This window comes from Epinephelus fuscoguttatus, linkage group LG16, assembly GCF_011397635.1.
Source record: "Epinephelus fuscoguttatus linkage group LG16, E.fuscoguttatus.final_Chr_v1".
Lineage (NCBI taxonomy): Eukaryota > Metazoa > Chordata > Actinopteri > Perciformes > Serranidae > Epinephelus > Epinephelus fuscoguttatus.
The window spans coordinates 40,312,948-40,331,719 of record NC_064767.1 but is presented as its reverse complement, the minus strand read 5'-3'; the positions used below and the strand labels follow the sequence as shown (position 1 = coordinate 40,331,719).

The 18,772-nt window shown below is 40.3% G+C and overlaps 2 protein-coding genes across 2 annotated transcripts; both read right to left on the bottom strand.

Annotated features, from left to right (window-relative positions):
• Window positions 1–1,925: 1,925 nt before the first annotated feature.
• On the bottom strand, window positions 1,926–6,498 carry LOC125903992 (uncharacterized). The gene is made up of 11 exons (XM_049601241.1): window positions 6,488–6,498; window positions 6,294–6,396; window positions 6,085–6,201; window positions 5,823–5,974; window positions 5,506–5,652; window positions 5,193–5,250; window positions 4,671–4,799; window positions 4,318–4,413; window positions 3,829–3,914; window positions 2,710–2,773; window positions 1,926–2,310 (listed from the first exon to the last, which is right to left on the bottom strand). Exons 3-11 carry the CDS (start codon window positions 6,148–6,150, stop codon window positions 2,020–2,022), a joined length of 1,089 nt encoding a protein of 362 aa, XP_049457198.1. The 5' UTR covers window positions 6,151–6,201; window positions 6,294–6,396; window positions 6,488–6,498; the 3' UTR covers window positions 1,926–2,019.
• Window positions 6,499–6,551: 53 nt separating this feature from the next.
• Window positions 6,552–9,757, bottom strand: LOC125903981 (uncharacterized). The gene is made up of 8 exons (XM_049601224.1): window positions 9,651–9,757; window positions 9,253–9,443; window positions 9,011–9,158; window positions 8,240–8,920; window positions 7,864–7,964; window positions 7,508–7,666; window positions 7,297–7,341; window positions 6,552–7,175 (listed from the first exon to the last, which is right to left on the bottom strand). Exons 2-8 carry the CDS (start codon window positions 9,382–9,384, stop codon window positions 7,032–7,034), a joined length of 1,410 nt encoding a protein of 469 aa, XP_049457181.1. The 5' UTR covers window positions 9,385–9,443; window positions 9,651–9,757; the 3' UTR covers window positions 6,552–7,031.
• Window positions 9,758–18,772: the final 9,015 nt, after the last annotated feature.

Below are 18,772 nucleotides of genomic sequence, written 5' to 3'. Positions count from 1 at the left end.
TGCCACAGCCTGTCACATAATGCCATAGCCTGCCACATGATGCCACATGATGCCACATGATGCCACAGCCTGTCACATGATGCCACAGCCTGCCACATCATGCCACAGCCTGCCACATCATGCCACATCATGCCACAGCGTGCCACAGTCTGCCACATGATGCCACAGCCTGCCACATGATGCCACATGATGCCACATGATGCCACAGGCTGCCACAGCCTGCCACATGATGCCACAGCGTGCCACATGATGCCACAGCGTGCCACATGATGCCACATGATGCCACATGATGCCACAGGCTGCCACAGCCTGCCACATGATGCCACATGATGCCACAGCATGCCACATGATGCCACAGCGTGCCACATGATGCCACATGATGCCACAGCGTGCCACATGATGCCACAGCATGCCACATCATGCCACATGATGCCACAGCCTGTCACATGATGCCACATAATGCCACAGCGTGCCACAGCCTGCCACATGATGCCACAGCGTGCCACATGATGCCACATGATGCCACAGCGTGCCACAGCGTGCCACATGATGCCACAGCCTGCCACATGATGCCACAGCGTGCCACATGATGCCACAGCCTGCCACATCATGCCACTTGATGCCACATGATGCCACAGCGTGCCACAGCCTGCCACGTGATGCCACAGCGTGCCACATGATGCCACAGCGTGCCACATGATGCCACAGCCTGCCACATGATGCCACATAATGCCACAGCGTGCCACAGCCTGCCACATGATGCCACAGCGTGCCACATGATGCCACATGATGCCACAGCCTGCCACATGATGCCACAGCGTGCCACATGATGCCACAGTCTGCCACATCATGCCACAGCGTGCCACATGATGCCACAGTCTGCCACATCATGCCACAGCCTGCCACAGCGTGCCACATGATGCCACAGCCTGCCACATGATGCCACAGCGTGCCACATGATGCCACAGTCTGCCACATCATGCCACAGCGTGCCACAGCGTGCCACATGATGCCACAGTCTGCCACATCATGCCACAGCGTGCCACATGATGCCACATGATGCCACATGATGCCACAGCCTGCCACATGATGCCACAGCGTGCCACATGATGCCACAGTCTGCCACATCATGCCACAGCGTGCCACATCATGCCACAGTCTGCCACATCATGCCACAGCCTGCCACAGCCTGCCACATGATGCCACAGCCTGCCACATGATGCCACATGATGCCACAGCATGCCACATGATGCCACAGCGTGCCACATGATGCCACATGATGCCACAGCCTGTCACATGATGCCACATAATGCCACAGCGTGCCACAGCCTGCCACATGATGCCACAGCATGCCACATGATGCCACAGCGTGCCACATGATGCCACATGATGCCACAGCCTGTCACATGATGCCACATAATGCCACAGCGTGCCACAGCCTGCCACATGATGCCACAGCATGCCACATGATGCCACAGCGTGCCACATGATGCCACAGCGTGCCACATGATGCCACATGATGCCACAGCCTGTCACATGATGCCACATAATGCCACAGCGTGCCACAGCCTGCCGCATGATGCCACAGCGCACAGTTAGGTTCTGTTCACTGATATTTGTTTATAAATGTTGTCAATGACAAGCAGCTGTTGAGACTTGTTAGATGTTATTTATATGTGATGGTTATCAGCTCCATGATATTGATATGTAGGGGTAGAAGAAAAGTTGATTATTTACAGAAGAACATGAAAAAGAAACATGTTAGGCAAACACAAGAAACTTTATTAACACATATAAAAAGAATTATTTCTTTGGGCGTCGGTGGCTTAGTGGTAGAGCAGGCGCCCCATGTACAAGGCTGTTGCCACTGCGGCCCAGGTTCGACTCCAGCCTGTGGCCCTTTGCTGCATGTCATTCCCTCTCTCTCTCCCCCCTTCACACTTGCTGTCCTATCAATTAAAGGCTTAAAGATGCCCAAAAAATATCTAAAAAAAAAAATATCAACAATATTCCCCAAAACTAATCACATTCTTCAAAACAAGCATCAACCTTGTAGCCCTTATCGACGAACTCCTCACAAAACATGTCGAAGTCACTGTGATATTGGAAAGTAAATAGAAAAAGTTCACGTGCTGAGCTGAGATTTTCATCACCACTGTCCTTTTTAAGTTCTTCCACGGCTCTGCGCTGCTCTTCATTGTCCATCTCTAAAACCTCAGGCTCAGTGACTGTTCCCTTGAAAACCTTTGTCTTGCACCACTGGGCTGCCAACAAAATGTGTGCCAGTCGTGTGTCAACTTTTTTGTCTTCCTGCATTAGAAGAAAAGCAGCATTAGCACAAAATTGCATTCATTATAAGTACACATAATTGTGAAGTTAACACTGCGAATTACAACTAATTAAACAGGAACTAAATAACCTAACCTTATTGTATTAATCCAAAATGAGACAGAAAATCAATATGCAAAATCCAAACAGTAATAGGTTGTCAGTGTTATAGAGTAAACCAAATCTTTTTGGTAAATGTGTTGATGATGAAAAGCCTCTGTTCACTGCAGCATGAGTGGTACCTCAATTTCAAGCCAAACAAGATGGATGTAACATGTTCCTGTGGTGTTATATTACAGGAGGGGACTTGAGTTTTAACCCTCTGTTTAACTGGGTAATGATATGCTCAGACATTGTAGATGAGATTAGCAAAGGAACTACCTTTTCAATGTCAAGTTGGCCTGTGTGCTCTTGGCCTGTGGGGCTGCTGCTTGCCTGTTGTCCACTTGAAATCAAGAGAAAAAGTGCAAAGATTTAGTTTCCTGTAAAAAATTAACACTTTATAGACTGATGGATTCTTCAGGGAAACTAAGCATTCATTCATTAATAGTGGGAGCCTTTTCATTTTTTTTTATCATTCATCTACTATTGATCTACTACATTTTTCTATTAATTGCATTGTGACGATGCGAATTTGACCCACATAACCCCAGCTATTACTGTCAGTAGTTTGTGTTTGTGCTATATCTGCATTTTTTTTCATTATCAATTTCATTACATCTTCACTCACCACACACCAACTCCACAGCACCCGCAGTACATACTATTCAAAGGCATGCAACCGTTGAGTAGATAGCATTAATGCGAGTACAAACATTTCATTATACCGTGCTTCACAAATACCTTCTGTTCATTCACACAAAAAATCATTCTTTTCGCCATCATCAAAACCAAAAATGATCTGTCTCAAAATGTACACAGCTTTTATTAAAATAATCATGAAACGTGCACATTTTAGGACTGCCAATTGTTTTGCATTTGCCTTTTGTATGATTTTGTATTTTGTCATTTATCCTTAATTTAGATTTGTATTACCCGTTCTGGGACTACTTGTGAAATAAAATTCATTACTTTGAACTTACACAGCCTGTGTCTCTCTGACTGAATATGACCAGGTGACGGGAGGAGGGCTGTTAAATTCACACAGAAGCAAACAAGCAGTGTATGTTCAAAAATTTGGATTTAACTTTACAAGTAGGCCCATCCTTTAACAGGTATGAAGAATGAAGATTGAAAAAGTATGTGGTAGTCATAGCTAATACGAAGACTTCTTTCTTGCCATTACATTTGTACTACATTGAAACAGAAGCACAGTAAGGCAATTTGCAGGCAAGAAACAGATGAAAATGATTGAGGGAAGTTTTAACTGCTGCCACCTAGCAGCTCTCCAACTGTCCCTTACCACAGATCACACCCCAATATCATACCTACCTTCCCCAAACAGAAGGAATGGCATGTCCTACATGTCACAATGAAAATGATTTACATGTCCAGTCTTACCTTTGGGAATCATCCTGTTTGAATAGGAGAGCTTCTGCCTCATGTCGCCAAAGGCCGAAAGTTTGCCTCAGCCACTGAATTGTTACCTTAAACACAACAAAAATGCACACTGAATGACAGCATTTCATTTCTTAAAGACGGACAGAAAGACCTTTAACCTTAACATATACAAGCTGCATACAGAATGCTTGGACAAATAAATAAACAATGACGTTAATAGCTAAAGTATGGCCAATCGTTCCATGTTTTATATGTTAATTTTGTACACTCTTACCAAGAGAAAGGATATGGATACATTCTTATTTAATAATTATTTTATTTTTCATCAGATGCCAGTACAGCATGGATTTATGTTATGGAGAACAAATCAACAGTGAATTTCAAACTATATAACAACATTTCTTGTTATGGGTGGTATGATCAAGGTTTAGTCAGTCACAAGTGATGTGTATTTCTCATAACTTTTTTGTTAAATACTAAGAATCCTACCTCTGGCAGCATTACTTCTTCCAGGTACATGTGCTGCTCGGTTTCTGTTCCTGGTACAGACAGGATGGTCTGTAGCCTGTTCATCATCTGTGCAGTCTAAAATATTTGACAAATGTTAGCAATTACACATAATCTCTTAGACACATACCATCATGTGAAGCTTTTGAGACATTGTCGTTCTTTTTGCCACACATTATTTCACAGTGCAGTTCACAATTTAATGTTATCATGGAATGTACAACATGCACGGACGTCTTCAGTAAGGGACACTGTAATCACGTCATTGCTTTTGTTCACTGAAAAACACATGTTGTTGTTTGTTATGAGGTAACATGGCAATGTTTTCGGTGTACCTTTGTTTCATCCAACAATGTGTTGCTGTTGGCATAAATCATCTGGAGCCCTGGATCAAACCCCTTGTTTTTGTGAAGAAATAATCTGTTGGACAGAAGCTTGCCATTTCTTAGATTTTCATCCACATCCTGAGAATAACAATAATTATGATACTATAAAGTTTTCCTTTACCATCACAGGTGAACATGTACAACTCTTCATATTCCCCATTGAAGGGTAATGATGCAAATATGAACAACAGCTGCTCTTTACAGCTTAGTAAGTTCCATTATATCTTACATTACAATTGAAAACCATAATTCTGTGATTAGTCAAAAACCATGATTTTGTATTTAACTACTTGTGAGAATTGTGAAAACCAACATATGGCTTAAAGAGTTAGTTTTCAAAACCTTTGCCAACTCTTTTAGAATATAACATGCTTAGGGTTGACTTGTGTTATTAGTTAGTTTAAAGTTATTCATAATGGTACTTTTACATATACATTCTTTATACAGCTTGGCTTCACATATTTTTCATACCTGTATTTCTTGGTCGGTCAATATGCTGTCCACCTCTGTTGAGTCCAGGCTTGACTTACTGTTGAGAATCAGACAAAACATTTAAACCACCTGTCAGCTAAACACTGATTACACAATTTCCTTTAATGGTTATGTCCATACTATATATTAGCACGTAGGAATATTAGGTTTAAAATATTAATGTATTTGGCTATTTTGGTACAGCTGTGCCAGTCTCACAATGTATTCACCAATTTTTAAAAGGATTGCATTAGCATGGAATGCCCATGTCATACAGAAATTGTTCAAAGGCAGGAGCGAACAGAGCACTTACACATTTGTTTGGGGTGCTTTATTGCAGCCACAATCGAAGTCTCTTTCAGTCCACTCTCCTATTACTCCAGCGCAATGGAAATGAATCCATTTGTTGCAGTTTTTACATTGAAGCCATTGGTAGTTCTTTATGTTTTCATGAAGAAATCTAAGTCCAAAACACAAGTGTCATTAAAAGACTCACCAAATACTCACCAAATGTTAAATAGTGGCTAAATATTAAGTATCTCAATGTTGTGCAAGTGTTATAATCTCAAACTTAATATCACTAAAAAAGTATGTATTGTTCATGGTAAAGACTGCTAATTTAGAACATACTTGTTGGACCCAACAATGCGTTGATAAATGTAGGCTTTTATGGGCCATGCAATGCAGTGACAGTTGGAGTCCACCTCATTTTCTTCTTTCTTCTGCAGCCTAGCCTCTTCTCCTTTGATTTTTTCCAACTCTTCATTGGTGGGAGGGAAGGCCTTTTTCAAGAAATAGAAAGGGTAACTGGCAAAGTTTAAGTCTATACAACACATCATCACAAATATATGTAACAAATAGCGCTTTAAAAAAAGCTGTATTTCCATCTTACTGCTTCATCGACATTCTTGATCATTTCTTCTCCATGGAATCTACGTAGAATCCGGCATTGGGTCATTGTCAGTCCCTCCTCTTGGACATCTATTTTGTTGACTTCATTTTCAGTAGCCTACATGTCAAATGATACGAAAGTCTGAAGTTTATCTTCAAGGCATAAAAAAGTATTTTCTATGTGCACACATAATACACTACTTTACTCACTGAGCAGACAAAAATCCCACAATTGACAGAGTCTTTCTGTAGCCACTGGACAGGGTACGTCTCCCTCCAGTCCTTCAGCCCTCCCCTCTTCCGGATGACATTTCTGGTGGTACCAATAATGTAAAACAAGCAATGTCAGACACATTAAAATTAGTTTCAGAGTTAGAGTTATGAATTTGTTGATGTAAAGTAACCTCAGAAGAGCCATATCATCCTTATCAATACTGGTCATGGTCTTCAACGAGTCATAGACACGAATTTCTTTTTTGGAGAAATCCAGAACCTTGCAGAAAAACAATAATGTCAAGATGTTATTCCTAAGTTGTTTATATTTCCTTTTTTTCAAATATATTTTAGATCATTTCATCAGGTGTAGCAAAGAAATAAAAAAAATTAATTGAAAAGTGTTACACAACATGTGAAACGTGAATTATTATGTATTATATGCTGCTTAACATGAAGAGGTTCCACCAATTTTTTTCCTTGAATGAGAGTATTCATCTGTTCTTGCAACTCATATAATCTTTCACATCTTTACAGTCATTTTTCTAAGCCATCATTAAAGATGTAAATAATAGCTATTGCATACCCACAGGATGAAGTGATTGCCAGTTTCTTTGCTGACGTGACCTACAAGTCTTGGCAGAAAGATGATTTCTGCATCCTGTTGTGGAATAAAGAATTACAACATTACTCTATCACTGTAAAAAGTACTTCATCATTCAGTTTGTGAAGGTTTTAACAGTCATTGTCTTTCTTTATGTTGTCGACAATTGTGTGTGAACTTACAGGGAGAAGATTCAGTAGGCTGTCATCCACATTTTTGTTTTTGATCCACTGTCGGTGCCACAATATGAACTCGAAATGGCCAAGTGTTGCTGTCTGAAAAATGAAAAAAAGAGAAATTAACCCTTTCTAATAGACATGCTCAATGACAAGTAAAAAATCACTTTCATAATTATACTGTCAAAATATATTACAGCGTCCAAGTGACAACACCTACCTTTGAGTTGCCCCTTGCAAGCTGTGCAACCCGATAGTTCACGGCCTAAAAAAAGTATGGAATCAAAATTATAAACCCAACAGAAATGCAAACATATAAATGCCTATCTATCTATAGTTTACTTGCTGAAAACGTTTTAAACAGTGTATACATATGTAATTATTAGACTTGCATACTAACATTTTCTGCAAACTATATCCACATTACTTACATCATCTGTGAGCCATGGCATAACCCATGCTGATTCACCTAATAACTCAACAGGACAGACACTGCAGACATCCTTTATGGATAAAGGGAACCTCCTGTTGATGGTGGCTATCACCTTCGTTTCATCACGCGAGCCCGTCAGAAGTGTCCTTAACTTCTCCTGGGTGAGACATACCAATGAAAATTTGTGTATAATTGCCAGGTACTCAAACACCAAGCTACAGCATGTAATAATCCCAAATACTGTACCTTGCAGACGAACTGCTGCATATTACATTAATTTTGGAGAAATAACCCAAATGTACATTTATGTGACTGTGTAGTAGGGAAAATGATCTTTTTCATAGCAAATCTCACCGTGTCTGTGTCATCAATGATGTACCTCTGGGTCGAGAATGCATTGACCTTTGCCATGGCTGGCTCCGAGTCTGTACGTTTGCCAGTGGCTGTTTGCTCAACTACAAAATAGTGTATTGTCATGTTATCATAATTGACCAAATGAAAATCGCTTTCATACTCAGCATTTACTTAAAAAGGTAATAGTTCACATCATTGGAGAAACATTTTTTCTCAAAGAAGATAGTACACATGACTATGCTGAATGTTGCAGCATGTGCAAAAGGAGAATATTTGTTTGTTTTTTTCTGCTACAATGCCCAACAATGTCAAAAAAAAACATATGGAATAGGAATTTAATAAATAATTTATCATAAACACTGTAGGTGTTATTGACCTGAAGATTCCAACACCAGCGTGCCGTGCCGTCCTAACGTCAGTGGTGTGCTGCAAATCGTTGACATGTTTTTGATGAAGCGATGGTTGATTTTGTTGTTGTGCAGTTCAACGAGAACTTGAACAGTCTGTTTAAAATGTGCCTCCTTCATTTGACACGCAGAATACCGGAATGCTGCCAGCTCACGGTTGAACTGTTCTGCCACAGAGGAATTTATCTCTGAGCGTAGAGCAGGGCAGATGTTCAGGCTTCTTAGTTTTTCCTCCAGTCTCTTCTGATTCTTTTGATGAAACCTGTCATACAGCGCATATCTGTGGTGAGTTTTTGTGATAGGATGTGCTGCAGTGAACCGGTCTTTGTCCTGTCCTTGTTGATGTGGTGCTGCTGGAGACCTGAGGTTATTGACCCACTCAAGGTCCACCTCAAGTTTCTTATCTAAGGCTGCTTGGATGTTTTGTTTTGACGATGCACACAGCCGACCATCATTGGGTTGGAAGTACTTCTGCTGTGTTCTGTTATTGATGTGCCGTGCAACCTGGCCTGCAAAATCTGAAATGTAAACTGTTGGGAAACTCTTGAAACTTAGAAGGCCATCGACATGATCTCTCGCAGATTCAGCCCAAAACAAGAAATTCACATAGTACACAACTCCATGGGTACAGGAGAAGTGCAACACACCACCTGGAGAAGAAAGCATAATTTTGATACATTTTCATCCATGAATTTAGTCACATGTTTTGTAAAACACTGGATTTTTTTTCTATTTCTCACCTCCTGTTTTTTGTATTTTGACAAAGAGCTTTGGGTACAGCTCCTTGAAGTTCAACAGCTCCTCTAGTCGGTTGATTAAGTCTGCTATTGATCCCTCGGAACTGACACCAAGTGCGCCACAAGCGTCTTGCAGTTCTTTCTTTGGGGGCTGAAATAATCAATGTATTTTTCAGTTTAAATTCAAAGGAATTTAAATTTAAATTGTCAATTCAGTTAAAATACATTGTGGAGTTAATACACACCCTTTTAGAATCAAGAAGCGCATGTATAATGTCTTCATCAACCTTCTGACTTGACTCTCCTGACTTCTTCTTTAAACCCTTTTTTATTTCAGTCTTTGGGAGAATGTTTCCGACCCGTGTGTGCTTTCCCATCTATGGAGCCAAAGATGAATAGGACAGCCTTGACCTAAAAGGGTTTGCTGTGGATGTTCCTATTAAAAAATAAAGTACAAATAATATGCACTTAATCATTTGTACTTTTGTCTTTGTGGTATATTTTTGTTTGGTGATGGACATAAACAAAATTCTCAACTGGCACATTTACATTTACAAGAAGAAAATAATTCATAATTGTATTATTTTACCAAAGAATACGAATGGTACAATAAATAATACTATTATGAACAATGCCTACAAACCTGATGTGAAGCCCTCAGCTATCAACTCCTTATCAAGGTCTGCCCATGTCTTCTCAATGTCCATATGGAGGTGCTTGTCTGTGACAGTATCCAGGTCTGGCCTCTTGAATGTTCCAGCTGAGAGTCACGAAAGAACAACAGTCATAGGAAAAATATCAAATATATTCGCCTTTGATTTGACTTATCTGGCATATAAAATCTATTGAATATAAAGATAGACATTACTCATAGTCACATTTTTTTTATTTTTTTTCATATCAGTGGGGGAGGTGTGATTATGACAATAACTGAATGTTATGAGTACATGGATTTCATCAACTTGCCTGGCACATTGAAAGCCAATTTCCAGTTGGCATCAGCAATAACAACTGGAGGGTTATGGCCACACTGGTGACAAGAGTACTCAAATTTGAAGTCCACAAGGGACAAAAAGTGGTGGAAAGCCTTTCGGACAGTCTGGTGGTGGTATGAGTTACTGTTAAATAGAGTGATGGTGTCTAACATTCGTCCACAGGCTGTCTTGTTCTAGATAACAGGAGAAAGATAACATACAGAGGATTAACAGCAAAAAAGTTATGTACACCAGAAGGCTCATGAACAATTGTGCATAATTGTATCAGTTTGGAAAGTATCAGCATATACTTCAACAAAAGAATTAACACCATGCAAACATAAAAGTTTAATCTGTACATTTTTACAAACTTACAGCCAAAGAAGAGACCAGGAGTGCACATAGCGGGACAGTGAGCAACACCCTGTCATTAAAGTTGTGGAAACCGGATGTGTACTCTTGGAAACGGACATGTTTTTTGCAGACTGGGCACTTCTTTATTGCAACCTAGACACCTTTAAATTGAATTATGTAAAATTTAAATTTTTTGAATTGTTGGAATATATTTGTGGAACGATATCTTTTAAATTTTGAAGAAAAAAGCACGTATAACAGTTAATGTAGTTTCCAGTGCATTGTGTTCATGTAATGTATACTTTCATTACCTTTTTGAATGTATGTGTATCCATAAACGGTGGCTTGTGTTGTTAGGGTTTCTGCTTGAAGACCTGGTGGTGTTGGTCCAGGGCAGTATGGACAAGTTTCCTTGGTTGGGATGAAGCATGAAGGTGGTGGCTTCTCTTTGCTTCGCAATTCCAACGGTATTTCCTGTAATAGTGGTATTTGTTTGAATGTTGACACATATTCAGTCATAATGCAAACTTCTTGGTCATTCAGTGTGGATGGCATAGACGGTTCGTCAGTCTCAAGTATCTCGGTTTCCATGTCTTCAATCTCCTCTGTGTGGGTGTCACAGTTACCAAGATACTCTGGCGACTCCTGAAAGATCCACCAAATGGCCATCATGTGATGGACACAGCGACTTGATTGTCCCCTTTCATGACAAGGGCAATGCCATTTTCCCCCAACAGAGTCAAAGCTGACCATGGTCCGTTCGAAAAGGCACCAATTGTCTTTTTTGTCAGTGAAAACTGAGAAAAACAGCCATCTCTTAGAAAAGCCACCATGTCCATATAAAATGGGGTAGATGCTTTCAGTTCCTTTTGTGGATGCTGCACTGTGCAGATCGTGGCAGCGCTGGCTCCACTCAGTGGAGAGAAGTCCCTTGTTCAACATTTCTTGTAGTGAATCCTTTTTTAAAGATGCTGGGGGGACATATGGACTTGCATATTTTGTTCTCTCGAGGTGAATACACTCTTTCCCTGGATTGCCGGAAGCTTTAGCTATGTCCATCAACTTACGGCACAGTGGAGCTTGACAATCGATTATAGGTGTGCTTGTTGATTTTATGACATGGATCGGGAACAGAGGTCCAGAATCATGTTGTGGTGTCACATAGATTCCATTTGTGGGGTCTATACACATCATTGGTGTTGTAAGACGGTTGTGAATATCACGAATATGGCGTCTCAAATTGGAATGGGAGGAAAAGATTGAGCTGCAATACGTGCAGTGAATAGGTCTACCCTTCAGTGAAACCTTTGCTTGTGGTACATTAGCAGGTGTCTTGGTGTCATCCTCTTTGGTGGCTGTTTGGAAAAGGAAAAGAAACTTTACAGAACACATTTGGTTCATTGCAAGACTAAGTACAGTTACAGAAAGTTTGATGCCACTAGTCAGAGCTACATCTTTTGAATAACATTTGTGCTCTCAGTGTAAATTTGGGACGTATATTGGAATAAATAGTTGAGTGGGAATAGAATGTGCTAGGAATGAATAAATAATAGGAGTTAGAATGGTAGTTTTAAGAGGGATACTTCATCATTTGACACATCTGACAAATGTACCTTTTTTCTTGAAAGATGCCAGTCCTACAGTAGATAAAAGGATTGGTCATAATTTTATTTCAATAACATTAACAAACCAATACAACAATGCAACAAACCAACCTGTCTATAAGTAAAGAGACTTTTTTAACCTTAGATGTTGGCACAGTCTTTATCTTAAAGCATTATTATGTATTTACCATGACAATCTTGAAGATGTTTCTTGAAGATTGCAGTTCGAGAAAACACTCTGTAGTTGCACAATGGACAATGAATGTGGCTTCGATGAGTTTGTTTTGCTTCCTGGCAATAGCATGCCACCACAAATTTTTCTGTAGAAACAAAAATGTAAATGAGGAATAATAGTAATTTACAAATTTGCTTTAACTCGCATAAAAAAGATAACATATAGTGTTTCATCTTTGATCATTTTAAGATACCTGTGTCTCCATCAACAAAATAGACAGCTTCCCTAAGATGCTTCTGAAGTAGATGTCCAGAAGTAGCCTCTACGTTCAGAGTGCAAAATATACACTGCTGACCCGCAAAGTTAAGAACAGATTGTGCCTCACTGAAGATCTGATGTGAATCTGTAAAAAAAAGGCTTAATTACAAACACTGTCAGAGAAAACCAAGAAAGTTTTATTTGAGCCATATTGAAAGCCTGCATCCCCTCCAGGAATCATATGCAACCCAAAAAAACGATGATCATGTCAATATGGGCCTCATACAGTACAGTGTACACTATTAAAAAAATAATAACTTTGATAAGGGCACTTGCTCGGTCCAGAGGGCAAAGGGCAAGTGCTCTAGCACCACCTAGTGCCTGTCTGTGCACGCCACTGTGTAGTTAGTATTCATGAAACCGATAATGATTACCGACATTTTTTTCGGTCATAATTTCAGAATAATAGGCTATTTCTGGCCAAAGGATATGTAGACTACCTTACTCCGGCAGAGACAGAAATAGACCGATGCCCATACACATCAAAGCTCATTATGACTTCACTGTTAATCCGTTCAAAGCAAGGTAGACAGTGAAGAAGTGTCATGGATGCTCTATTACTTGTTGGCACAAAGACAGTGGGCCAGGCCTAGCCCCTGTCGATAGGGTTGTGTGTTTGACGCTTTTAAATAAATAAATAAATGATTAATATAAATTAATAAAACGTAAAAATATTATTAACAATGTTATCTTTTACCCAGCAAAGACGGTCAGATCAGTAAACTATCCCAAAGCTAAGACTATTCAAAGTAGCCTAGGTAAGTGTTAAGATGTAAACTCATTAGGCTTACCTGCCATGGTGGGGTCCTAATTGCCCTCTAGAATGGTGATGTCCAGCAGTCAGATTCCAATTTTTATTTGTCGTTGAAATGTCACTCTCTTACACTGACCATGATGCTTACACTAAACTTCGGAGGGCTGCAGACTGGAGCCTCTTGTCTCATGAACTCTCGTGTCATCACACGGACGTGTACAACAGCAAGTCTACAGTGTCAAAAATGCAAATTTGCGATTTCTTGACACTCTTGCCACCAATAAATCAAACCGAGAGGAGAAGAAGAAGAAGAAGAAGAAGATGGCAGCGGCGTTACAGGTAAATTTCCAAAGAGGCCAGTTTTTTTTTACTATCCATTTAAAAATATATAACGGTTAAACTCTTATCTTTACAATTTTAACCATCCGGATAGTTTGTAACGTTGCATTTGAAACGTAAGATGATACTACGTGTCCCTCTTTATTTAAAGAAACGTTAAAGTTTACTGTTTTTTTTTAGCTAATACCTAACGTTATGTACTCTCTACAAAACTGCGTGCAGTGCAACTGTACATTTAAGAGCTGCATGCCAGGTATTCACACTGTGCTTTTAACAGAATTCAAATGTTCAAATGTTACTAAGTAAAATGACTTTGTGTCTGCAACAAAAAAAGAAATCTTAACACCATGCACATGAATATGCTTTTGTTTTGTTATTGCTATAGCCACAGGTTCTGTTGGACGTGGGAAGTTGGGAGAACTCCGGGGGATTTATTCTGAGGATCCCCACCCTGGATTTTGCAGCCAGTTCTGCCAGCTGCAGTCTGGATGTTTTGACTAAAGAAATAAAAAAAGCTGCATTCTTTAAAAGACTTGTTTTATTTATATATTTTATATATGTATTATATATTCTTTTCACACATCACAGGGAAATTGTTATGACAAGTGCTTATACTGTAGTGTGAATGTGTGTGCATGTATGTGTGCAAATGTGTGTGTCATCTAACACATAAACAGGACAAGCAGCAGTGCCAGGCAGATATCTACAGAGCCTGCAAGCTGAGACACACAATAACACTGAGGCAAGGCGAGGCAAGTTTATTTGTGTAGCACATTTCTTACAAAATGCAACTCAAAGTGCTTTACATTAAAAAAAAAAGATTTTAAGAAAGGACAACATGTAAAACCAACACAAAGTAACAGTACATTGAAGAGGGTTCAATAATATGTATAAAACAACTTTTCAACCAGGATTCCTAAAATACAATAGGAGAGGTCATGAGGGGCGGCACGGTGGTGTGGTGGTTAGCACTCTCGCCTCACAGCAAGAGGGTTGCTGGTTCAATCCCGGGCGTGGGAGCCCTTCTGTGTGGAGTTTGCATGTTCTCCCCGTGTCAGCGTGGGTTCTCTCCAGGCACTCCGGCTTCCTCCCACAGTCCAAAGACATGCAGATTGGGGACTAGATTAATTGGTAACTCTAAATTGTCCGTAGGTGTGAATGTGAGTGTGAATGGTTGTTTGTCTCTATGTGTCAGCCCTGTGATAGTCTGGCGACCTGTCCAGGGTGTACCCTGCCTCTCGCCCGATGTCAGCTGGGATAGGCTCCAGCCCCGCCGCGACCCTCAAGAGGATGAAGCGGTTAGAAGATGAATGAATGAATGAATGAGGTCATGAGACGAGAGGTTCCAGGCTGCAGTCCTGTGTTTAACACAGGAGAGGTCATGAGACGAGAGGTTCCAGGCTGCAGTCATGTGTTTAACACAGGAGAGGTCATGAGACGAGAGGCTCCAGGCTGCAGTCATATGCTTAAAACAACTTTTCTACCAGGAAACTCTACCAGGACTCCTAAAATACATTACAAAATACAGAGGTCACGTTACCACATGTTAAAAACGAATTGAACGGTTGTAACGGCTGTAAAAAAAAAAAAAAAAAAAGTGCATGGGACGGAGGGCACAGATACGGGAAATGCGGGGGACATGTCCCCTGTGCCCCCCCCCTCAAATTACGTCAGAGAGACACATTTTGTCATTAAGACTTACATTTTGTTTGAGCCCACGGACCCAAATAGTCTATATTTGTATATTTTGGTCTACGAAAGCAATGCTTTCCAGTCAGCATGAATTACAATAGGCCTACTGCAGATCATCACAACACAAACTCAGACAAACTGATTGGCAGCTCTGGTGGGGGTGGCCAGGCAGGGTGGCCAATCATATTCCAGGGGTAGCTGGTGCCAGCCCCAGCCACCCAGGTGGCCGCACCCCTGCCTGTTAGAGCAGAGAAACACTCTCTGACCCATTCTTTACACTTTTGCTTTTTAGTACAACGGATTAGCAGATAAATTGTGCACTTTTTGAAAAAAGCATGAAATTTACACCATAGTTAGTACATACCATAAGGTTTATTTTCAGATGTGGAGGGAAGTAAGATTTGACCTCTGAGGCCCGGGAACCAAACACAGTAGAAAAACATTTAAGGTGTCATTTCCAACTTAATTTAGGGTGCCCATTCAGTTTATGATTCTTTTGAAATCACCAGAATTCAAGAAAATGCATTTAGGTCAAAGTCATGGTCAAATTATGCAGACGGAGTGAGATAAAGGGTGCAAAAAGATGGTTTATTTCCAACATAATAACAGTAATGATAATGATCATTAAAAATGTATTTACTGGGGCGTCGGTGGCTTAGTGGTAGAGCAGGCACCCCATGTACAAGGCTGTTGCCGCAGCGGCCCAGGTTCAAGTCCAGCCTGTGGCCCTTTGCTGCATGTCATCCCCTCTCTCTCTCTTTCCCTTTCACACTTAACTGTCCTATCCATTAAAGGCAAAAAATGCCCCAAAAAAAAATCCTTAAAAAAAAAAAAAAATGTATTTACTTACAGTATTTCAGTAGGCCAACTATGCTTCTTATACTAAAACTTGCTTTGAAATCAGTAATAACACGTCTACATTTACATGCCAGCTATTAGCTCTCAAGCCTGTTTGATACCGGTGGCACAGAATTGAACTAGGCTACTTTGCTATTACCATAACCATTAATTCAGCTGTAGTCCTACTTCACACAAATTACCAAGCTGAACTCTCTAGAACATGCGCTGTTCAATCATTCAACTGACTTCAGCTCATGCATGTTCCAGACTGTCTTCTAGTTTAGCTAGCAGAATTATTTTTGATCAGTGCCCACCTTTTTTTTTTTTTTAACCACAGAAGCTAGCTAGCTAACTAACTAGGCAGACTCATTCCCGGCTACAATCAAATTCAATGTATTTGCATGTTAAGGCTTTACTCAAATATACTTATGTTGGCAGTGCTTCCCAAATGGCTCTTAGCGCTAAGGCGCTTCTTAAGAACGCCCTTAAGCCTCCCGTGAAAGAAAAACACATTTCCCAGATCGCTCTTAGCTTAAGAAGATCTTTTACTAAGAAGGAGTTGTAAGATCGAGCTGACCCACTCTTAACTGTCTTCTAAACGACCAAACGCTCACAGATCCAGCTGCGTCAGGCAAATTAATATTACACTAAGCAAGATGTTACAACAGTGCGCACCGTATATATTTTGATCTATATTATACTTCAGATTTATATTGTTTAGCATTAATTGGTGACAGAAAAGAACGAATTTCATTCTGCAGGGAAAGCGTGTCCTTACTGTGCATATGACAAGAAACGCTTTGAATCTTGAATCTCTATGTTTTATGAAGACCATATGTGCGCTCAAAGCTGTGGCACAAGTTACGCACCTAAATCTGGTGGAAGAAAAATAAGAACACGAAAAATAAGTATGAGGAATAACAAGTGTGTTCCTGTATGTGCTGTGCACATCAGACACACAAATAAAATAAATCATCATGACTATCATTTATCATAATTTGTCCGCACATATCCCACATCTGCATGCACATATGAGATTGTTTACTGCATCCAAAAATGTGTCAGGGCACAACAGAAACACATTCACCCACCAAACCTGCACCATTCAGATATCAGGCAACTGACAGGTGTAACTGAGCTCAGCTGGAACCCCATCAAGGGACGCTCCACCCTCTACTCTATATAAAGGCATTGCCACATCACACATGTGTGAGATACCATGGCTGCTTTACAGCATATTCTTGCTGCTAACCAACAGCATCGCCGTATACGAAGCCAAACCGTTTATGTAAATGCATTTGTGCGTCAGCACTTCAGCCCACTTGACATACTGTCATACCGGGCTGTCCAAATGAAGTCCCGGCTAAGATATAATGCCTCATCAACTAGTGTCTCTACACATCCGGAGGGCAACCCGGTGCAATTTGCCCTCAGCCCGGAGGTGCAGTGCCTGGCTGCACTGTGTTTTTACGCAGTGGGGAGCATCCTGGAGGTGGTGGGAGACGGCACCAGCCTCAGCAAGGTGTCTGTGATTTTTTGTTTAAATATAATATATTTCCTAATGATTCTCTTACCAAGACTACTTCTTATTTAGTTGTAGTCTTGTTTTCATCATTAAAATAGGTCATTAACAAATATTTATCGTCTTAGTTTTTCATTAGAATTATTAGAACACAAAGACACAGCAGCAGGGAATTAGTGCGCAAGGTAGCAGCGCTGTGGACAGCTCCTGTTAAGAGCTTCTTAAAGAGCGATCTTAAGAGCGATCCTAAGAAGGGCATTAAGAACGCATCTGGGAAACACTCATATCTTAGCGACCCTTCTTACCAAAGACGTTTCTTAACTTTGCTCTTAAGTCTTAAGATCGCTCTTAACTGGGAAACGCGGCCATTGTCTATACATAGTCAGTCAGTTTACCTGGTGGGATATTTATATCAGAAGTGCTCTCTGTCTCATCACTTGTGCATATTGTAGCCTACTCATCATGTTGCCTACTGACTACATCGCTACTGGCATTAGCTACTGATGCGCTAGAGGGCCATCTGCTGATAATGATGTGCTTAGCAGGAAAAAATAACCACACATCCCAGTAAATGATAACCAATTACTGAATAACACATGAGAGAAAAAAGTAATTGAAATATGTTTTGGGGTTCATTAAAAAAAATTTAAAAAAGAGAGGGAAATGTTTTGGGTTTTTTTAAAGCAAATTTTTACCTTCACCTTGACCTAAATGTATTTTTTTGAATTCCATTGATCTCAAAAGAATCATTAACTGAATGGGCAACCTAAACTTAGTTGGAAATGACACCTTAAATGTTATTCTACTATGTTTGGTTCCAAAATTAAGCATATTTGAATATTATTGGTGGCCATCTTGAATTTGACCTCTCCTGGGCCTCAGAGGTCAAATCTGACTTCCCTCCACATCTGAAAATAAACCTTATGGTATGTACTAACTATGGTAGAAATTTTATGCTTTTTTCAAAAAGTGCACAATTCCTCATAATTTGAGAGCTTATCCGCTGTACTATTGGTGTTTTGGGTTTTGGAAAGGCAAAAAATACATTAATGCTCTCTTGTTTTAGCTGCATCACCTGCCAAACTCGTTGTTTGTATACTACTCTGGCCCTTTTTATGCCTCTTCTGCTATCTACAAAGTCTTGTTAGGACATCCATAGCTACTCTGTAGTTAGATATCTTACACAGATCTTG